The following is a 24,064-nucleotide window of genomic DNA, read 5'->3' on the forward strand; positions in this document are numbered from 1 at the left end:
TACAAAGTGACCCATCTTAGTTAACTGGTCTACTACGACTAGTATGGCGGTTTTCCCCTGGGATTTGGGCAGATCAGTCATAAAATCTATCGACACCGCCTCCCACGGTCGTTCTGGTGTGGGTAACGGTTCTAAATACCCCGCTGGCGCCCGCCTTTCTCCTTTGGCTCTCTGGCATTGGTCACACCTTCTCACATACTCCCGTACATCCTCCCTCACCTTGGGCCACCAAAACTCCCTGGTCACCAACCACATGGTCTTGTGTTGCCCAAAATGCCCCGCTGTGGGATTGTCGTGCAGCTGTTTGAGTACTCTCCCCCTCAATTCCCCTTCAGGTATATATAGCGCCCCTTTGTAATACAATGCCCCGTTTCTTTCTTCAAAACCTCCGGGGTCTTCTCCCTCTCCCCTTAAACCTCTGAGCTTATCCTGGGCGTACTCATCATTTACCGTTCCCTCTACCAGTTCTCTTTGCCCCACCCAGGCCACACCACACACCCAGTGGTCCTCTGGGATAATATGTCTCTCTTCTGGCGCTCCCTCCCCCTCCAAATATTCAGGTTTGCGAGAGAGAGCGTCCGCTCTGATGTTTTCTGGACCTGGCACATAGCAGATTTCAAAATGGAATTTGGAGAACTCCTGGGCCCATCTCACTTGTCGTTGGTTGAGCACTCGTGCCGTTCTCCAATACTCCAAATTCTTGTGGTCCGTACATACTTGTACCTTATGCTGTGCACCAATTAGTAAGTGTCTCCATCTCCGGAACGCTTCGTGAATGGCGAGTAGTTCTCGGTCATATACCGTGTAGTTCCTCTCGGATTTGTTCAGCTTACGCGAAAAGAAGGCACACGGTCTCCATTCCGACTTATTGCTCCCTGGCTGAAGCAACACCGCCCCCACCGCGCGGTCTGAGGCATCAGTTTCCACTCTCATGGGTTTTTGTAAATCCACATGCAGGAGCTGTTCTTCCGAAGCGAATGCCTTTTTCAATTCCTCAAAAGCGTGCTCCGCCTCCGCCGTCCAAACGAATTTCTTCTTGCTGCTCAGACAGTCCGTGATGGGAGCCGTTAAGTGGGCAAAGTTCTTGATGAATTTACGGTAAAAGTTCCCAAACCCTAAGAACCTTTGCACATCTTTTTTCGTTTTTGGTGTCTTCCATTCCAGCACCGCCTGTACCTTGCTTGGATCCATGGCTAATCCCTTGTCTGATAGGCGGTACCCCAGGAATTCCACCTCCTTGGCGTGGAACTGACACTTCTCCAATTTCACCCACAACTGGTTTGCTTGCAGCTGGCTCAGCACTTCCCTGACATCCTTTACATGCTGCTCCTCATTCTCTGAATATATCAGCACGTCATCGAGAAAGGCCACGCAATTCTTGTAGAGCAAAGGTCCCAGTACATGGTTCATGAACGATTGAAAACAGGCGGAGCCTGCTTGTAATCCAAAGGGCATAACGAGATATTCGAAAGCCCCTAGGGGGGGTGAACATCGTTGTCTTCCATTCATCCCCCTTCTTTATTCGTATCAGGTTGTACGCTCCTCTCAGGTCCAGTTTCGTGAATATCTTTCCCTTCCTCACCCTGGTCAAAATGTCATCAATTCTGGGCATGGGGAAAGTCACTGGTTCTGACACGGCATTCAGCCGCCGGTAGTCCACGATCAATCTCGGTTTATCCGTGTTTTTTTTGTCCACAAAAAACACTGGGCTGCCCCCCACCGCTCTGGACTCTCTGATGAAACCTCTCTTCAGGTTTTTGTCAATAAACTCCCTCAACTCCTGCATTTCCCTGTCTGACATGGCGTACAGCTTGCCCACGGGGAGCTGGGCCCCAGGGACCAGGTTAATTTGGCAGTCAAAGTCTCTATGCGGTGGTAGTTTATCTGCTTCCCTTTCGCTGAAGACCTTGCTCAGGTCAGCGTATTGTTTGGGCACCTTCCCTTTGTCCGCCACTTCCATCCCTGCTAGAGAGGCTTTTGCCCCTTCTGGCACCTTTCCCTCTTTGCAGTGTTCCAGGCAATGTGCTGACCCAAAGGAGACCACTCTCTGATGCCAGCCCACTAGCGGGTCATGCAACGCTAGCCAGCTCATTCCCAAAATGACTGGCGCCCCTCCCAGGGTGGCTACATTGAATGCTATCCTTTCAGTGTGCCTTGCCACCCTCATAACCATTGGGACGGTCTGTAGGCTAACTTCTCCCCCCAACAGCTCCCTCCCATCGATCGTGGTGACCTGCAGGGGGTTGCTTAAAGGGAGTGTCTGTATCTGGTGTTCAGCTGCAAACTCCTTGCTCATAAAATTACAGGAGCTGCCTGAGTCCAACAGCGCCTTGGTCTTTAGTGGGTATCCGTTTGCCAGCTCTAGCAGCACCTCTATTATTAGAGCTGGTCTTGGAGGTTCCGGAGTGGGCACTTTTACTGCTCCTTGGCCTGTCTGCAGTGCCCTGACAGCGGCAGACAGGCGCTGGCTTTTACTGGCTCCTGGACTTCCTCCTCCTTCCCCCCAACAGCTCCCGCCATCCCTTGCCATTCCTTTCTTTGTGGGCAGACTCTGGCAAAGTGACCTGGCTGCTGGCAGAGGTAACATTTCTTGGCGCTCTTTCCCTCCTTCTTCCTCCCTTCACTGGGATTTGAAACTGCGCGCGCGCGCGCTGTTCCAACTTCCATCGGCTCTCCGGGCGGGAAACTGGGTTCTGGAATCTCTGGAATGCGGAAATCCCTCCAACGCTCTCCTTTCCCCTCCCGCTTCTCCAAGGCTCTTGCCTCCTGGCGCGCTCCAATGGTCAACGCTGATTTGGTCAGCTGGTCCATAGACTCCGCCCTGGGCGCCCGGGAAAGTTCGTCTTTCACCGCCGAAGAAAGCCCCTCTTCAAAGAGCATTTGAATGGGTTCCGCCGATAGGTCCCACCCCAATTTATGTATCAACATTGTAAACTCAGTCCAGTACTCACGAACCGATCGGCTCCCCTGTTTGCAAGCCATCAATTGTCTGCGCACCAGTCCCTGTTCAATCTCGCTGGAAAACATCAAATCCATGGCGCGAAAAAACTTCCTCGCGTCCTTCAGCATGTCACTATTCCCTGCCATCAGGGGCCGGACCCAGTCTCTCGCCCCTCCTTCGAGATGGCCAATCACAAACGCCACTCGCGATGCCTCATCGGGAAAGTCGTTAAACTGCAGTTCAAGAGCATACTGCATCTCTGTCCTAAAGGCTTGGTAGTTCCTGGGGTCCCCCCCAAACTTCTGCACCATTCCTGGCATCTTTCTTGCTAGTGTAGCGCCTTTTGCCTTTTCTGCATCCTGCGCCCTCCTTTCTTCTAGCCTCGCCGTTTGCATTGCTAGCTGGAGTTCCAAAACTCTGCACCTTTCTTCCAGAGTTGGACCTTCTCCAGCTCCTGCTGCTCCTCCGGCTCCAGCTGGGTTGCTCATGATGCCTCTCTGCACAAGCTGCTTTCAGGGACTGTCCGATTGCTGTGATGGGATGGTGAGCTGCTTGTGCGTAAAATCCTGATCCCTCAGAGCTTGGCTAAGTTCCCAAACCTCTGTCTGTGATGGAGCTCCTTAAGCATGGCTCCATCAATCGCTCGTTGAATCGGACAGTGGGCGTTTACGGAATTTCTTCCAGCATAAAAGCTCCTTGACGGAAACGCGTCTTCTGGACTCTCGGCGTGACAGTTTCCGCCGAGGAGTGGGTGTGCCTACGGGAGGTCCTGAAACCTCTCCACTGTTCCCGCTTGAAGTATCTCTGAGCTCTCCCTCCGACTCACTTTCCCTTGTAACTCCACTTCTCCCCCTGCTGGTCCCCTCCTCCGCTGAGTGGTCTCTCTCACCCTCCATGAGCCCTTTCACCTCCTTCGTCTCAGATGACAGTTCCCTGACAGAATTCATTGATTTCCCCCCAAAAAATATAGTCCGGCCCCCCACAAAGTCTGAGGGACAGTGGACTGGCCCCCTGCTGAAAAGTTTGCTGACCCCTGGTCTAAAAAGTCCATGGCACAATTTTTCACAGCCCTCTAGTGGCTATGGTGGCTCATTTACCAGAAGGAATGCATTTAGCATTAACTCTGGAAGTGACGAAATCTCTCTGACCAAATCCTGACCAAACTAAGCCTCCTAGAGCAAAACATACATCAGGAGGCTTAGTTTGGTCACAATTGAGCATACACTTCCAGAGTGCACGCTCAATACATTCCTTCTGGTAAATGAACCACCATAGCCGCTTGAGGGCCGTGAAAAATTGTGTCCCGGGCTTTTTAGATTCGTCTACCCATGAAACCAAAGGGGAACATTGGTTGCCAGATGTGATTTCCCCCCAGCTCTCCTACCCTACTACATGGGATTATGGTTAGCAGCAACAATTCACAAGGTGATTTCTGGGCATAGATCTGTGGCTATTTCTTACAGGTAAGGGCATCATAGTACACCTTCCAGACTACAGCAATTTGATTGGGATTTAAAGCTATTCTTGCTGCTTTGAGGTGTGCAGTTGGAGGAAGGGGACTCAGGCAAAACACAGAGGAAGTTGTAGGCCCCCATGGTGCCCTGCCAGCAACTTTATCAGCAATTCTAAGCGAGTGGGAAGGCATTCTGCATGCATGCCAACGTACAGCTCAAAGCTATGCATTCCCTGTAGCTGGCCCAAGCCTGTGGAATCCCATCCCAACTAAGATTAGACACACACCCTCTTTGCTGAACTTCAGGCACTTGACTAAGGTGCTCTTGTTCCAGCAAACACTTTAAGGCAGCATTCAGTTTTATGGCTCATCGCTTTATTGTTTCATTTTCTGCATGGCCTGTTTTTACATACACCACTTAGAAATGCTAATGATTCAGCAGCATATAAATGTATCAGATTAAATAAATGAATGCACACAGGAATCTGCCTTCTACCAAATCAGCCCATAGTACTATATAGCTCAGTACTGCTTACACTGACTGGCAGCCACTCTACAGGTTGTACGACAGGGTTGTCTCCCAGCCCCATCTGGAGACATCAGGCATTGAATTAGAGACCCCCTGTACGCATAGCTTTACCACTGAGCTAAATCCCATACAGCCTTTCTATGGACAGAGACTTTCCACGCAAGGAAGGCCACTTGCCCATTCAGTGACCCTCAACAGGTGGAAGAATGGTATGTTCATAGAGCAACAGTACACATAGCATCGAAGAATGAAAGAATTGTAGAGTTGGACGGGACCCTGAGAATCATCTAGTACAACCCCCTGCAATGCAGGAATATGCAGCTGTCCCATACTGGGATTGAATATGCAACTATGGCACACTCTAACCATGTTCTAACCAACTGAGCTATCCAGGCGTATAGAATAGCTTCCCACATACTTTGAACGTGTGAACATCAGAGGAAGACCATGGTCCTTGATGGGTCCTGTGATCTCCACTTTTCCAACTCATGGATCATAGCCTGCTTCCAATGTCCCCCACCCCATGAAAACCCTATAAACTTCCCACAGTAATTTCAGTATCAAATGTGGAAGTATACAGCGGTTGGTTGGTTTTTAAATACATATCCTGTAGACAATTGCCAAACAAAAGCTACAGTAACCATTTATGTAAAGTGTTGATAGTGCAGAAAGGTGCATTGTGCATATTTTAAATGCAAACTCTCTCTCTCTCTCTGTGTGTGTGTGTGTGTGTACACATGTATATATACCTAAATGTTCATGTTTTAAGACAGGCTGGTGAAGCTCAAGCCCAGGTGCCAAATTTGTCTATCTAGATCTTGCAATCTGGCTTTCCAGGCTCTCCCTAGACCAGGGGTTGTGAACCTGGTCCCTACCGCCCACTAGTGGCCATTTCAGGATTCTAGGTGGGCGGTAGGGGGGTCCTACGGCACAAGCTGAATCCTCCTTCCATTGAGCACGGTGGGCGGTAAGGAAATGTTACCATCAAGGAAGATGCATTAGTGGGCACTAGGTATAAAAAGGTTGACTACCCCTGCCCTAGGCAATAACCAGACCCCAAGTCAGACTCTTCATAGTCTCTGCTCCTCATGGGCTTTTGCCTGACTGGATTGTGTCCTTGAACTGTGAGGTCTCTTACTTGCCTGGATTGAAAGATGTGTGAGTAGAAACCTCTGAGTTTTGTCTGGCTAGAATGTGGCCTCGTGTACAAAGGTAACAGTCACATCCATTGAGTCACCCATTTTTGCCTGTGGTGTACAACCCCCAGAAGGTCCCCCATGAGGAAATGTAACCCTGGACCTGAACAGGCCCCCCCACCTCTGTCTTAAGAAGTGGATTGCATTTTTAAGCAGAAGCTAAATAGCACAAACTACAGCTTGTGAGTCTTCTCTCTGGTCTGGTGTTCTCTGATGACAAATAAAATGGTTAAGCAGCTCCATTGCACTCATCAACTCACCCCATGTGATGGATACGAGATCCAGCCCAGCTCTCCTTGAATTGCTTTCGAATCCAGCAGATTAACTGCAAAAGGAAGACAAAATGAGGAAGAATGAGTTTGTTTACCTCTGCTCGATTTAAAAAAAATCAGAATTAATCATTCAAACCTCTGAAAAGTTGATGTAAAATACACATTAAAATGGCCAATAAAATCAAATGTTACAAGTTAGCCTGTTTCCCCCCAAAATAAAACCAGCAGAATTTATAAAATAAAAGCATATATTAACATTCATGTCAAATTTTAGCTGGTACCAGAATCAGAACGGTGAAGGTGCCTGCCTGCCATCGGTTGGAAAGGAGTTCCAAAGTCTAGGTGCTGCGACATTGAAGGATCAGTTCCTTGAAAGTGCAGAACAGTATGAGGCAATTGTAAAAGTGTCTGTTCCACAAAGTGAGGTAATTGAGTGGGCATATGCAGGGCTTTTTTCAGTCAGAACTCTCCTGAACTCAGTTCTGGCACCTCTCAGGTGGGCGCCATGGCCATTATAAGAGAACAAAGGAGGCGTTCATGGTGAGTTCCAGCACCTCTTTTTCTAGAAAAATAGCACTGGATGGCGTAAGGCAGTCCTTCAAGCAAACTGATCATTCTGCAACAAGGCTGGAGAATCTGTGGTCCTCCAGATGTTGCTGGACTATAACTTCCATCATTCCAATCATTTGTGTATGCTAGCAAACACTTATGGGAGCTGGAAGCAAAGCACATCTTGAAGCAAAATACGTTCCTCCACTCCTGGTCCCCAAGTAGCTCCCTCTCACAAAGGAACTGGTTTGCTTGGGTTAAAACTTTCAGAGATACCGAAAAAGCAGAGCTTTTGAAGCAAAAGTTAATGCAATAAACAAAACAAAGCAATGAATCCATCTCCACATTAATGATAGCAGGAGTCTAAAATAAAACAGTTATTAACACCTTTATACCCTCCAGATTTCTTTTTTCTCTCTCCATGTCAAATGTCTGAAACTTGACTCAGCGAGCACAAAATTAAAAACACAGAAGTGAAAGGTGCAACAATATTCAGATTGTAGTTTAAAAGGAAGCTGACATTTTGCAAATGTAAAGTGATTTGTATAGTAATTAGATCTGATTCTGGGCTTTGCCTTTTCTAGCCAATTTATTACACTTTCCTTGAACTGCTAGGCGATATATGAATTGTTTTAAAACTAAAACTTCAAGCATCGTTTTTAAACATGACTTTTCTCTTCCCAGATAACCTCGAGCTTTTTAAACAGGCTTCTAATCTACCAGCAGCAAAGACCAGATCTGGCATTTTGATGCATGTTTGAAATGTAAATTGCAAATTCAATTAAGTACATTTTGAAACTCTGAAATTGATGTTGAAAACAGATCCAGTAAAATCTACCTTTTGACAGTGCCCCCCAACCCTGCCCCCCGCAATGTGTCTGCTCTTTCTCACAATAAACATATTGATCTGATTGCTGTTGAATGATCACATGATTCCATAAAGTGCCTGTTCATTTTTCAACAGAAAGTAGCGTTAACTGCATCAATATTACAGTAGCAGGGGGCAGATTATTATGATAGTTTCCAGATTGGCACAAATAAAAAAGAATTCTTAATATATAAATAAGAATACTGCATCTTGTAACACAAGGCTTTAAGATTCTCATCTAATATTCAAGACTTGGTGCCAAGATTTGGGGGTTTCCTGGGTATATATATTTTTCTTTTGGCACAGCGAGTATAATCTGAAAGACATATCTCCTTCTACAGCAGTTGAATTGTTAGTTTAAAAAAAGTTCTATCCTAAACTACCAGTTAATGAATGTCAAATTAAAAATGGGATTTCCTTTAATGCTACAGAGTTTTGAAAATTAATATTTTATTTCTTTATCTTTCTTTCAGTTTTTAAAAACACAACGAACAAATGCAACATAACTGGAAGATGCTAAAGCCCTAAACTAAAAGAAGGTGAAAATGTTAAATATATTCTGATTTGTATGACGGTCAGTTTTCAGTTGAGACCTTCTGATGTGTGTGTGTGGGGGAACGCTTTCAAAGACTGTCAAGGTAGGTTTCAAGGGTTAGAAACCCTTTAAATAAATAAATAAATAAACTGTGTTTGTTTTCTCAAAAGAAAAGGAAGAGAACTTTTACTGCCCACTTATACCTGCTATGTTTAGGAGGAAGCTGCGTTGACCTGATCAGAGTCGTGTGCCTTTTAAAAGAGAGTGTGTATTTAAATTATTCTATAGTTAGCTTTGATATTCTTAGGAGGTGGGAAAGGTTTTTCACTACTGGGGGAAAAAATACAATAAAAAGATGACTTGAGCAAAAGGACCAAATTCTCTCTTTCTCTCTTATTCATTAAATAGCAGCTCAGTTAATTAATCTCCCCCAGTAACATTTCAGAATCGAAATGTTTTGCTCCATAAAAACATTCCCATGAGCTACGCCTTGCGTTTGTGTCAAGGAATCTGAGCATTCCATTCCTATCACCTTCCATAAAACTTAACACACAAGCATCTCAGCAGTACAATTAGATTACCTTTCCCCTGCCCCAACCTCAGTGGAGTCTTCAAAGGCACATAAGAGCAAATGATGGATATAAATGGACACAGTGTCACAACATGATCCATCGCATTAGAGATCCGAGGAAAAGGCTATTCGCCTTCTCACAAAGTTTAACGACAACAATGGATTAACTAGAAAATGATGTAGCTTAAGTATTTGTTGGCTAAACAAACATTTTTATAAGCAATTAATACTGGGTTGGGAGAAATTACAAATGACATATTACAGAAAGGCTATTGACCCATGTAATTAAATATTTTGATAACTTTGATTGTTTTCATTACATGGAGAAAGTCATGATGGGAATCTGCAAAAATTCAACATCTCTAACAAGGAAATAATTATATAAAATTCATAATTATAATTTGGTTATTTGGATTACAGTAATTATCTGTATGTTTTTAATGGATATGCTATGTACGTACACATATATAAAAACAGTTTTGATTCTATTATTGTTCAATTGTTCTTTTAATTATTGTCCCTCCCCCTCCCACATATTTTTAGCTATTCTTATTTTATCTGTAAGCTGCCTTGAATCCCTGTCAGGGAAGAAGATGTGGTATAAATAACTAATAATAATAATAAATGTTTTCATTAGTTTTCACAATACTGGGCTATAATGATAGAGCAAATTCCCCTTCAAAATTTGTCCAGCCAGCTTAAAAAAATGATCATTACATACACCAATTTTTAGAATAGTCCCTGAAAACTGAACTTTGAAAACCTGTAGAACACTGACAGTGTAACTTTATACATAACGATTCAGAAGTTCCACTGAGTTCAAAGGTGCTTATTCCTAGGTAAATGGGTATAGGATTGCTCAGTTAACAGAAACATCTGAAACAGCGAAAGTTTTAAATCTCTTGCTCAAAATGCACCCTCAAAGAGTTAAGGTATTTCCACACCAGACAGAAGGCTAAAACATCAGATGTGCAAACTTCAAGAGAAGCATGAATACTGAAGAAGTTTGAAAATAGATCTCCAGCAACAGCCATACACTTGCAAAATGCAAGCTGTATCTACTGGCATAAATATAAAACACAGTGATTTAAAAACTTTCCAAGAAGATGGCAGGATTGCTAGATTCAGGTTTTGTTGAATCTTCTAACGAGTGGCATTTCTACTGAAAACCCATGTTAGTGCTTTTTAACTTGTCTGTTGGGTGAAAACAATGGATCAAAAATTAAAACGGATAGGCTCACTTGATGCAGGAATAATGCAGCAGAACGTAACGGCCAAAGTTCAAGCACAGGACTCAAGAGGTTCACAAGAGAGCCCCACACAAAGGAATAAAACTGCAGCCCCATGTACTTACATGAGAGCAAGTCCCTGGGAAATCAGTGGGGCTTAATTGTGAATAAAAACATGCGTGGGATTGGGCTGCATGATTTACAAATCCCAGGAATGAAAATAACGTGGCTTTCTTCCCATTTTACAAAATAATCGGTTTGCCCACAGCACAGCACGCCATCACTATTTATGGCCCATTGCACCATACCAGCAACAACGTTGCCTATTATTAACGTGTTCTTTCCTAAGAGCTCTGCTTCCAGCATGGCTACTGCGGCCTCTGCAGTAGCCAACTTCACAATTTAGGAGAACCCATAATGAGCTACCTCCGTCCAGGTTGATTCCATGTTTATAAGGATGAGTCTCGTTTTGGAACTGGAAATAGTAGCACAGCACACATGGCTGAAAACCTGTTTAAGCTATTTATGGCATTTACGTCTAACGCACAGTATAAACAAGAGCTCTGCTGTTGGGGATTGCTAACCAGTAAGCAAAGGAGTTTTGCCACTGATAGCTGACTGGAAATCTACAGCCATTTCTGAGTGGTACTTACTAAGGCTGACATCCAATGATTCTCACCCAATGGCACAACAGATTTCTACTTGAATACCTGACTTCCACTTCCTTTCCTCTCCCTATAGCCTCGGGGTGCATCCAACATCTGTTCCCCAACCCTCCAGAGTAAATTCTGGGGTGCACAGAGGCTATAGGGAAAAGGAAAAGAAAGGGGTGTTCCATCGCATGAGCAAATCTCTTTTCCCACTACACTGGGTGTTACCTTGAGTGAACTGGGAATAACTTCAGAGAGCTTTGTAGAACTGCAGTAACAGAATGTAAAAAGAGGCTAGCCCAGGGCTAGTCAATGCGGAGTACCACCAACTCCACCTAGCATAACCAGTAGTCAAGGACTATGGGAATTGGATTTAGGGATGGGAGAGGAATTTGATTCAGTTTGTATTTAAAGATGAACCTATCTAATCCACACTTTTGAAAAACAGCAAGAAAACCAAAACAAAGCCATCCTTCGAAGTTCAGACTTCTCCAAATTTTATAGTTCTCCAGCCGAGTAATGTGTACAAAAATGCATATTCAGTGTATATAAAAACAAAAATAACCCACTGAAATGTTTGTGCAGTGCACTTCCAAGAAGCAAGCAAGAGAACACAAGGCAACATGTGAAAATGCTTTATGGATTTTGCACAAAACAAAAACCACAACACAACACACACAAACAAACAGGGCATAGGAATAGGGTGTTTAACCCTTCCTTGTGTTGATTTCAGAATGACAATCTCCCCCTCTCTGAAGCTGATGTTTCTGCCCCTCGCTGCTTCATTGCCAGAGCATATATAGGTTCTACAGATGATTCTGGTGATATACATGATTGTCTTTTGTGGGACTTTGTGAGTATGACTTTGTAGACCCTAGGTTCAGGAAGAAGTAAAACATGAATAAAATAATTACATGATCTTCAGTGCAATCCTATGTTTGTCAATTTGGAAGCCACAGTTTGCTCTAAGTAAATGGGTACAGTATTGCAGCCTTATTGTGTAATTCTGAAATATTTAATCTCTGAAAACAAGTATTTTCTCCCATTCTCTTCCTTTATGATTTAAATGAAGAAAACTCTTTAACTCAACTTTTTTGATAAATGGTCATACTGCAGTTAAAATGTATTTCAAGATGTAGATTTCAACAGCTCACTTTTTAATAAAATAGGATTTCCTTTTCAAACAGGATTCTTTTTAAAAAGACACTCTAACTGGAGCAGAACAGGAGGAGAGAGAAATCTAAATGAGTAAAAGTAAAACCATGGAGTTCATTCTTGTTTTAAGCAAATTCCTTCTAATGATCATCTTTTAAACTGTGCAACACAACAACAACACTATTTAGAATTCTTTTTAGTGAGCAAAACAAACAAACACACAAGATGATCACTAAGATGAATTACTTTTAATTTTCAAGCACTTTCTACAAAATGCAGAGGGAGGTGCAACGCTTGTTGGGTTTCTTTCGTTAAGCAGCTAGCTGCTAATTTGGAAGCAAAATAGTTTATGAAGAAATGCTAACAAAAGGGAAAAAGTGAGTTTTGCAATCCAAGGCAAAAAATATAAAATAAAATGAAGACACCCATAATTGAAACATGTCATGCAAATCTGGGAAGCCCAGAAGGCACTTTGAAGCAGAAACCCAGCCAAGCTTTGGTTTTGGGGTGGGACAATGTGGAGACTACTCACAAGCTGATATACATTTGTAGACCGCATGGCCCAGCTTGCACCCAGTTTCTCTCATGCAGTTGCTGAATGTATGCAACCCAAGCTAAGCGATTGGTCCATTAAAGGTGACTCGCTACTAAAATACATATAAGAGAGCTGGAGATTCTGCTAGTCCCAGCTGCACCGACACTGCGTGTTTTTTAAAAAAGAAAAAATACACCCACAAAGAGACAGATTTGGATTCTGAAGACATGTCTCTCCTCCATCATTCCTAGCCACCCACCAAGAACCAGCCGCACTAGCCATATATATATATAAAATAGACATAAGCCATTATCCTGAATGATGGTGCCACAGAAATTCTCACAAACAGTTCCACACCACACATTTCATCATGCAGGTACAGCTAGTTTTCTGCAGCACTGAACTGCCACCTTTTGCAAGCCGACAGTAGACTGCAGTCTCTGGGCTACACCATTTAGCACAGAACAAAACAGATTTTCATGTAATTTATTCATTATGAGCAACGCAGCATGGACCATAATCCATCAACACATGGCCAAAGGATTTCTGCTGAGTTCAACCATCCTGCTCCATGTCCCCAGCTTTGTTTCCTTCCCAACTAACCACATTGCAGGGCATATTTCAGTTCAGGCTGCCTTCCCAACATCCTGGATTAATACGGACATCCCATATTTTAAGAAGACCACAGATCCACTGCCTTGCTATTGAAATTAGAACCGGTAATTCAAATGTCAGAGGGTGCAGAAAATGACATGTTCCTCACCGTGTAAAATTTTGATGGCTCTTAATTCACTGACAGCAGAATGTGAAACGGCCTGTTGTCATGGGCCCCAGACTATATTAAACAGATTCTGGGAACATGAAGTACTTTGATGGCACTGAGATGCTTCTCGCCTACTTGCCTTGAATGAGCGGGGTGGAGGGAGGGATGAATCCTATTTGATTTCACTGAAAATGCATAAGTCAGACAACAATGCCACAATAAAACTGTTTACTTCCTTCATAGCCTGGAATGAAACTAATTTGCAATGAGAGCTACGTAGCCTCTCTGAATATAAGGAAGCAACCCTATGGAAACCCAGGCATTGAGACACAACTTTATTGATTACAGAAAGTGACTGGTTGCATAGGCTCTGGTTCGACTAGCTCCCTGCCATGCAGGTAGTGCTGACCAAGGGTTCCAGCATAGGTCAGCCAAGGGTGAACACCTGGATAAGCGGAAAGCCGGGAACGGTCTAACTCCACCACCCAAATGTCCCCCTGGGGTTGACCAAACCACTGAGTCCCTGGATTCCTTTAACGGAATACCCTTCACAAAGGGATGGCGAGACCGCTGCCCCATCTCCATCACCTGAACCAGAGCCTATCTGCAACCTTACAAGTTGTGACGATTTGCTACGAGGCAGGCAAAACTCAAATGGCAACAGACAATCAGCCAAGTGGGGAAAATTCCTACTGTGCCCCTGTCCCAACGACAGACAACACACGGCGGCATAGCAAGGTCAAGTGCAAAGCCCTAAAAGTAGGGATAGGTGGGCGGGTGTTCCGAATGCACGCGCCAAAAGAGGAAGCTCGAACCATTTGGACTGTGTCCCATTGGCCAGATTGTACCCAGCTTTGAGGGACCTACCAATTGGGTGTTGTGGCTGACCAATTGTACCCACCCACAACAAAGGGTGTCGGTTTTCCAGGTCTCACCACCATACATGCCCTCTTTAAGGGAGGACCCGACATATTGTGACATATTCCTTATTGTTTGGGGTATGTAAGGATGCAAATGGGAAACAGTTTTAATTCAGGAGCCTTTTAAATGGCCTCTTGCGGAGGACATAAGATAATGTGATGGGGCACACACATACCCAAAAGAAACCAAGTAATCTGATAAGGGAGTGTTCACATTACCACATTAGAGCACAGTGAAGTTGCTGCTTTTTCAGTGCATTTCACAGCTCTCAGCCCCTAGTTGTTCACATCAGCATGGCTTCAATAGAGCTAGATTCATTTCTGCCAGGGGACATTGATGGGCAGGGATGTCTTTAACCCTGCACAAAGGTATTCACACTTTGGCTGGAGATGAATTAGGAATGGTTTAAGGACTTCCAATCAGTGTGAAGCTAGGTTGATAAACAACACATCAAACAATGATATTTAATTTTAAATACAGGATACCTATGCAATTTGGATAACATCATGTGAACATGGATTCAAAACCCAGTACAGGAGATGCACCGAGTACACAGTAAATGTAGTGTGAACACAGTCTAAGTTCATTATATAACAAAGTTAAGAAGTACTTATGAACTCAGCTATAATTTGTGTTCAAATCCAAAGCTGCCACCAGGGAATTGCAATGACCTGATTAAATTGAGACATTTTGCTTTACAGAAATGCCTTTCACTGCATGCAATGTCAACATGTTGTGCAAAACTGATTTTGCTTCAGACATGCCACTCTGATCTGTTACTTTGGTGACAATTATTATTTTTATTTACTGTCCCTGTTGTTGGTTTTTGTTGTTAATATCAGTTGTGGCAGAGCACGAGACTCTTAATCTCAGGGTTACAGCTTTGGAGACCCACATTGGGCAAAAGATTCCTGCATGGCAGGGGTTGGACTAGATGACCCTCGTGGTCCCTTCAACTTATATGATTCTATTTTATTTTATTCATAAGCTCTAATATCTATTAATTATTAACTGCCTATTGAGCAGAGGAAAAGATGACAGTCAGTTAGCATAACAAGTTACGCATATTTGCAAAAGGGTTAACCCATATACTTCTTGTTTTCCTTTTGGGCATCTTTGAAACTCACTTGTTATGCCTCATTCCCTGATCCAGAAAGCAAATGCCTACCAGCCTCCTATATCAGCTATTGTTCCTTTTAATGAACTATCCTGCAGGCTAACATTAAATCCACAAGGAGAACAGTTCAAACAAACTTACTGAAGTGCATTAGTGTGCCATTGCCTATGAAAATAGCTGACCCGCATCTCTTAGAGGCTGATATAGTTCCAAGGCCTCCCTCCCTAGTCCTCTCACGCAGGAGGAACAGCTTTAACTCAATGAACCTATTGCCTTTCTCCTCAGGAGACGCAACTGGTGAATAGAACCTGGATAGTGAAATCTCCATACACTAATATAGCCTTGCAAAACTGGGCGGACATCATTGAGAATGTGAGTGCACAACAACAAAGCAGAAAGTCCTGCCACAACGGTGGTTCACACAAAATGAGATAAGCATGTCAGAAATGTAAGCAAGTCATCATTTTCACTACCAATGTTGCATTGCCTCGCAGCAGCGTTGCCAGATGGTCCCTTTTCCCTAAGAGTCACCTCTTACTCAGGAACACCCTGGTCCCATTAAACATGAGTGTCTTTTCCTTCTAAGTCTCTATAGCGTTAACAGATGTTCCTTAATTCAGGCACTCCAAGAGCGAGCTGCTCCTTATTTTTTATTTTATTTTTAAATGTGATCATGGCAAAGTAAAGGCGGGGGGGGGGAGAAGTAGCCACATTTGCTAGTAACAGAACATAGAATGCCTACATTGAGATGTGAAGGAAAAAGAAATTCCTGCTGCTAAAATTTACATGAGTGTATTAGGCCTTGACACCACATGGCTGGATCTGGCTGCTCTCAGTTCAGCAAAGCACAGACTCCTTCTCCACCAAACTGCACAATCTTATTTCCAAACAGCTAGATAGGAGCAATCTCCTTCCTCGCTAAGATATAAGGCACCAGCTGCTGGAACAGCAGAATCCGCTGGAACACTAACTGCAGAAAGAATGAAGAGTTTCAGTGAAATTTCCCCACCACACCTGTTGCCTTTATTTCAACACTTCACCTGCTCTCCCACAACTCTTTCCCCCTCTTCTCCCATTTATGAGAAAATATTTTCATGGCTCTGCTTCATCAAAGTCAGGATAATTTCTTGGCAAACCTGAAATCCAGAAATCCGGCACTGCTTTCAAACACTTTAATTAACGGAGGGGGGGGGGTGAACATTTGCCTAGCCACGGTTCAATCCCAAGGCCAGCCTCAACCCCAAAGAAAGTCAAGCGGGAATGCATTTCATGCCAGAGACTTCAGTAAAGGAGATAGTTGCATTTTTTCAACCAGCCTACGTAGCAGAAGTGAGGCATCTAAAGGCAACTTTACACACCAGAACCCAATGTTACTGCTTTCTTTTGGGGAAATGTATTTTTGTATCTATACAGACATATCCAATCTCAAAGGTTCTGTGTTGGTATCAATACGTTTTAATAACAATAACAGTCATGCCAAATTGCCAAAGCTAAATGAATATTTTTTTAAAAAAATACTTTGTCAAATCCTCTACCAGTGCCAACATGAATTCTCATCACAAAATATATGACTTATGAAGCTTCTGAATTAAGATGGATTTCATTGATGACTGGAATTGTTTTTTAAAAGCCCCACTTCATGTTACCTCACATGTACTGTATGATTTCAGGTGGGGAATTAAATTCTTTATAAAACACTCAAGAGGTGTGTCCAGTGATAGGCATATGCAGTGTAAACCTAGCAAAACCAGTGTACATGGTAAATTAATTTCAAAGGGTCTATCTACTCTGGGTAGAAATTAGGCATATTTTTTTAAAAAAAAATCAGTCAAAATCACACTCCTCCCCCCCCCCCCCCGCATTTTGTACATAGCTTGCAGAGTTTTATTTAGAAGAGCACTGAAAAGCATTTCAACTATAATGGTACAGCCCAGTAATAGATACATCACAAAGGGCCTGCACTCCCTTCTTGTGTCTCTCATGATCAGATACGTCAGCAGCTAAAGAAAAATAATAAAATAACTGCTCCCACAAATGGTTTACACACATGAGCAGCAAAATGGCAGGATTTCCAAATTCAGATGTAATCACAGCTTATCTGCTGTGAAAAGAAACATGTCAATGTTAACTACTTACTTTCAAAATAAACACATCATTTTTTTTCCCTTGTAAGAAAAGACTCAGTTTAAATGTTTGCATGAGTTAGTGTTTGAAGTTATTTATTTACCGATCTGGTGTAAGGTTGGAAAAGACTTGTAGGGTACAATGTGGCTTAAAATTTAACAACTTTCTGACTTATAAAATGTGTATCATGTATACATATACGGTATATGTAAATTTAAAGGCTATTCAGTCAGACATCACAAATTGATTATTCTTCTTTAAATACCCAGTTAACATCATAGACGTGTATCTGAAGCAACAAACCTTCCAAATGAATGATTTTAGCTACCCTGACTTCAAAAGTAGTTAACAGAGGCATTCTACATAATTACTCAGAAGTAAGCCCCACTGAATTCATTGGGACTTACTTCTAGGAAACCGAGTATAGGGTTGCAGTCTGGGACACTCAATAGCTCCTGAAAGAAACATTAATAGTTTCTAACTTTTTACTTTTGTACTTGATTGTGTCTGACTTCATTGCAGAACTACTCTGTCCTGTTGAGTATAGGCTAGCAATTCAAATAGCAGAACAAGATGCTCTCCTGTTTTCTGCCAGTTCCGATTCCCTTCTCTCTAGGGGTATTTAAATACCAGCATTACCATCCTGAGGAAGGCAGCTTCACCGGAAACATGACTGCAATTTGCATCCGATCCTAAAGTTCACAGGGCAGAGTCCTCCTCCATGCAAATCCTTTTCAGTATATAAGAAGTGAACCCCAGAATTCTTGGAATGGGACTACATCCACAAGGAGTTCTCTGATCACTGTTACACATTCAAGCATTCTTTCTGCAAGATACTGATCTCAAGTTCTGAACACTGAGCATATCCAATGTGGACCACTTATAAAGTAACCATTTGGGGGCCAAGTGGTCATAGCTTACAGCAGTGGTTTCCAAGTGGGGGGCCAGCTCAGAGACCAGGCTCAGTGGCTGCCTGGAGGACTCTCAAGGAGAGGGGAGAGGAGAGGAGGCTGAGGGAACACTCCGCAAGAGAGAGTGTTCAAAAATCAGTGAGGGGCTGCTGTCTCTGTAGGTAAGAGTTGACATAACTGGGCTCCTAAGCCCCACTGGGGTGCTGTGGAAAGAATGTAGTTGGTCAAGGGAGCCGTGGACCCAAAAAGGTTGAAAACCTCTGACTTAGGGCTTCCACAGGCTGATGGAATAGGTCACGGATATGGAATCCATGGCCTTCTGGATGTTGTTGGACTAAAACTCCCATCATTCCTGATCACTGGCCATACTAGCTGGGCTCATAGAAGCAGGAGTCTAAAAACATCTGGAGGCCTAGGGGTTCCCTATCCCAGAAATGGAAACTTAATAATGCCAAAGCAATGGAAGGAGAGAACGGAAGCCTAAGAAGTTGGGGGATGGCAAGTCTTCTTAAAGCTCCATTGCTGAACATGGCAGTCTTAAATATCCAGATGTCCATAGGAAGCTTTCTTCATCCAATGGAGTGGACTCTGGTCCAGAAAAGCTTAACCCATAATAAATCTGTTACTTCTTTTAAGGTGCCACAAGACTGTGTTGCTACAGCAGACAAACGCGAATACTCCTCTAGAAATTGTTTCAATGACATCAGTTCCAAACACCCTCTTTTTTAAAAAAAAAAAAATCCAATCACTTTAGAAACTGCTTATGGTCTAACAATCAAATGACACAGAAGTGACTCATAATATCCAGTAACAACAGATGACGTATTGCAGCAGACTGAAAGTTTTTAACGCAAGTTTAACTTGCCTGACACGTTAAAGACTGCACAAAGCCTTGCACTGGTCTTTGCAAACCACTTACTTGGGAGTAGACCCATAGTACCCAGAGGATTCTACTCTGGAGACAATACAGATGGTGCATAATATCAAGCTTTTAATATTATTTTATGCCAATCACATATAACTATGAAAAGTTATCCTAGCTCAAGACCACAAGCTACCAATTTTAGGCCTGGTCCAACATTTAACTCAAAACTAGATTAGAAGATGAACAAATAAAAAGAACATTTCTGCTTGGCCCCAAAGCATTAATTCATGCATAACTAATTAAAAGGACAAGTGGCTAAATATTTCAGTGTGAACACAGGGAGAGGAAGCAATATGTTGATAGAATCAGAAATCTCCATTAAATGTCATATTGAGAAAAACAGGATGCTAATCCTAGATCCGGTTTTATTTTCCAACTTGCTGATGTCACCAAGAAGCTATTTTATTGTTGGACTGAATTTATGGAGGTAATTAATTCAGAACATGTGTGCTTTGCTGTTCGCATTTTTTTTAAAAAAAGAAAAGAAACTGATTTGCCCCAGTTTAATTTTCTGCCTTTCCAAGCAAAATTTTATACACATTCTCTGTCAGTCTCCTCATGTGAAACAGACCAAGTACGATAAGATAAACATTAATGTTGGCTATCGCAGACTTCCCCGCCCAGTTCGCCACGGCTCTGCAAGTCATCCATCGCCTCCAGCCCCTTGTTGTCCCAAGACGGATTCATCATACTTCAGAACATGCCTCCTCCACTCCCTGAGAATCCAAAAACAGTATGTGAGCAATAGATCCCACAGCAAATTTGTTGATTTCCCTCCAATGGTGAGCAGGTGTTCTCTGCCCTATTTCATTTCCTCCCTAAGTCAATCACACCCTAAAGGAAACTCTGGTGTCCCAAGGTGGTTGTTTCCTGACTGAGTCCTTCACCCATGCAGCTCATGAAACACTTGCAGGTGGTTCTGGCTGGACACGTTGTTCAGCACATCCAATCCTATCACCTGTGGAATGTTTCAGCGTAGGCGCCCAGTGGACAGAGGCTGGCGTGGGACCAAGGAGGATGCCGCAATCCACACTGCTGATTTCCATGCAAACGAGAGTGGGAAACATTATCATTTGGGTGAATACACAATAGCCCGCCAGAGCAAGCCACACAAAGGCTAAAGGGTAAAGCACGTACATAGGCAGTTGGCTCAGGCCTTACTCCTGTTTAGAGTAGACCCATGGAAATCAATGGGACACAAGCTAGCCATTGGTTCCAGTGGGTCTGTTCATTTCATAACCAAGTATAGATACATCGTAAGAACAAACAAAAATAAAAACAAATGTCGCCTAAACAATGCTCTCGAAAACAATAATTCCACCACAGATTCCATACATTAATATGTAGATGGGATGGTTTGTTTGTTGTTCTTTTTTTAAAAAGGATAGAGGCAAAAGCTGCAATGGTAGCTAAATCTTTAAAATACTAATAAACTAAAGGGCAGAAAGTTTTTAAGTTTCACTATGTGGGGGGAAAAAAGGTCTCAAATTAAAAAGGAATATTTTACTTTTTAATATGCTTGGAACAGAGGAGGATTACAAAGATCTATAAATGCAAAATATTTTTTAAAAACAAAATGCTTGTGAAATAAAAGTGGCAAGACAGCGTATGAAGAAGATTGCAGTGAATTTAGTATAAAATCAGGAAGCACAAAATCAACCATGGTTGAATATTTTGTTTTTTTTAACGATAGAAAACATTTATGCAAAACCCTGTTGTGGCTCAGCTCAAACCAAAAATATACTGAGGAGTAAGGCCTGAGAAAACTAAGCTGAAAGAAAAACTCAAGAGAGAGGAAGTGGAGATGTACATGGAGTTGTCAACTTGAAGATAGTATGAAAGAAAGACAAAAAAAATAAAAGCTGCTGTGGAGATCGTAACTCCACATATTTATCTTTTCCACAATGTCCCCAAAATATTATTTCATCTAACACTTCAGTTCAGTTACCCAAAAATCCCTTTAACTGTTTTACTGGGGAACTACGAGCACAGGGTAAGATCCTGGCTTCAATTACCAAAAATGTTTCTATGAAACTATTTAAATTGCAGAGATGTCAAAGCTGCAATATTAAATAAATATTATTACTTAGATGGGGTGGCAAAACTCTTTTTACCTCTGTGTGTCATGGCTCACAGCTGCAAAGCCTACAATTGCAAAGACTGAAAAGTACAAAGGCCATTAAGACTTTCAAAAAAATAATAATTGTTGGACTCTTAGCATTTTTGGTTCCTTAGAATATTACGGGAAGTGCAGGCACACGCACGCACACACACACACACACACACACACACACACAAACCTTAACCAACTACGGGGGGGGGGGGGATTACCTCACTTTCACTAAAGCTAATTGAATAACATTTTTTTTAATTATACACGTTCATATCTTAAAACAGAACCCACCTCCCCCCCAAAAAATTAGTTATAAGAAACTTGATTTTTAAAATCTAAACCAATAAATTACTTAGAATATCACATGAGCTAACCGAACAGAACCTTATTCTGTAAAACCCCTTTATTTCACAGTTGAGCTGCTTGTATATCTCCATCGCTGTTTGTGTGGTGTGCTTTTATTCTTTTCCCCAATATTTTTTTCCACCAGATTAATGGGATTTTCTTCCTCACTCTGCCCATAACAGCAGGATATACAGTAGTTTACAAAAAAAGAGAGAAAAGTTGCCTAAAAGTTTCCCCTTATAGTGCAGTAGCCTGAATAATGTCTCCCCATGTTAAACAATTAATTTGGTGTGCTTTCATTAATCCTAAGCAAGGCCCTGGCAGGCTAGGCCTTTCTTCTTTTGTCACTCTCTCAATGATTCCTTTCAAGCACGATTATCTTTATTTCTATATCTTAATTTCTTTTAACCACCCAATCCACAACTGGCCAATTTCACAAGCAAGCTGAAATACAAGAACTCCTAAATGCTTGCGGATTTCAGTCAATAGGATTTCAGGGCTATCAGTCTTTAATTAAACCAGGCCCACATTAAAATCTACTCATAAATTCATATTTATGGTCTTTTTCATTTTACTCTATTCACATCTTTACAACATAATATTTGGGAAACATAATGGGGAGTTCATCCGGCCAAAGTAAGGCAGTTTTAAAGCAACCCTGATTTAAGTGGGACAGTTAAGCATGTGCTAAAATCTCTCCCATTCCAAATCAACAGAAATAAATTAATGCTAACCGAATTGTTTCCGGTTTAAAACTTATTACATAATCCAAATAAATAAATGTAATCTCCATTGAATAACGTACATATTCTAGCACATTCATGTAACAGAATCATTATTCGTCCCACCCCTCTAGTGCACTACCCTTATAAAGTTTCTACTTAAGTATAACAAAGGAAATAGTTTAGGTCTCCTTTTCAGTGGAGCATTTTCTACCCTGTAATGTCCTGATCTCGGTTTCAAGCACATTTTGATCACAGAAGCTGGCAATTATAAATTTCAGCTATAAGCAATCTATGAAAACATCTCATGAAAATAAGTCTGCACTTATAAAAGGTATGATATAACAATGATACTTGGAGCTAAAAAGATGCTTAGGATCAGGGCATGTGCCTCAGAAAATAATAATAATAATAATAATAATAATAATAATAATAATAATAATGCCTCTTGTACACTAACACCCTAATTTTAACACATTTACAAAATCTACAATCCTAACCCTACTTTACCCAGAAATAAACTCCACTGAATTCAATAGCACTTACTTCCAAGTAGACATGGCTAGGACTGTGCTTTAAAAAGTCAGTCCTGTTACTTCAGTTGGTAAATCAACTCTAGATCAGCATTACTGTGAATGCAACTACACCAGAGTATAAAGTTTTAGTGAAATAGTGTGGTCTAAATTCTCAAATGACAGAAAAGGGGAAGCAAGACTGCAAATAAAATGTATTATTATATTATTATTATAGTTTTCCTGGGAGTAAACCCCATTAATTACACCAGGACATACTGTGGACTAAATATATACAGCATTGTACCATGTTTTAGAGTTTTTTAATTGAATGGACCAAGTACTTGGGAATTTTAGAACTTTCTATTAAAATGATTTTGTTACCTACTTGTTCAACTCTCTCCCTCTCTCCCCCTCTCTCCCCCCACTCTGATACACTTTCGGCTCATCTCAGATCCTCATTATAAACAGCAAAAAGCTAAACAAAATCAAAGGACGGGCTGTTATATAAATACACCATCAGGCTGCGGAACCTAAGGAGTGCCTAGCTGGCGAACAGGAGTCTGAACTTTTTTGAAACTTTGCCTGCCTTGCCTCTTACATTTGCTAACAGCTCTGCAGTGACCCTCGCTGGTGATCGAGTCCAGACTGCTGACAGAAAAATGAAGGAGAAACACCTGTATCTGAACTGCTAAACCTTTCATCCAAGGCCGATTACACCAAACAAGAATGGTTATGCAATTTTCCATGAAGAAAAGTTTCAGGGTTGGAAGCAAGTATGCAAGACAGAAGCAATACTCTTCCCACACTGTATTATCCTGGGAGAGCATTTGAAAAAAATTAAAAAATCCCAACATTTATGTCTAATACAAGTGCAAAGATAACATTCAGTTTTGCCAGTCGTAGGGTTTTTGTTTGTTTGTTTGTTCAAATGGCAGCCTACTTTTTGCATGTGTTTTTAATTTCCCTTTTTGCGTGTGTGGAAGAGGAAGCTTCCTATCATTAAAAACTGATCAGTTTCTGAAGTTGCATACTTGAAAAGTTGAAACATGCACCCTCAATTCTCTCATTATCTTTTCTCCCTGAATAGAAACACACTGCAATCGACCTGAAACAAAGTTATCGTCA

The 24,064-nt window shown here is 42.1% G+C and overlaps 1 protein-coding gene and 1 long non-coding RNA gene across 5 annotated transcripts in view; one reads left to right on the forward strand and one right to left on the reverse strand.

Moving 5' to 3' along the window:
• The window catches only part of EPHA3 (EPH receptor A3), a 213,776-nt gene that overhangs the window by 184,034 nt on the left and 5,678 nt on the right, over positions 1-24,064 (reverse strand). For all 4 annotated transcript variants that reach the window (XM_083611511.1, XM_083611513.1, XM_083611510.1 and 1 more), the window contains exon 2: positions 6,380-6,444. In XM_083611511.1, the coding sequence (XP_083467637.1) occupies positions 6,380-6,444 (65 nt within the window). The remainder of the gene's footprint in view (positions 1-6,379; positions 6,445-24,064) is intronic.
• Positions 1-24,064, forward strand: part of LOC310761668 — a 406,062-nt gene that overhangs the window by 82,714 nt on the left and 299,284 nt on the right. The window lies entirely within an intron of this gene.

Source organism: Podarcis filfolensis (genome assembly GCF_964270895.1).
Source record: "Podarcis filfolensis genome assembly, chromosome: 4".
Taxonomy (NCBI): Eukaryota; Metazoa; Chordata; class Lepidosauria; order Squamata; family Lacertidae; genus Podarcis; species Podarcis filfolensis.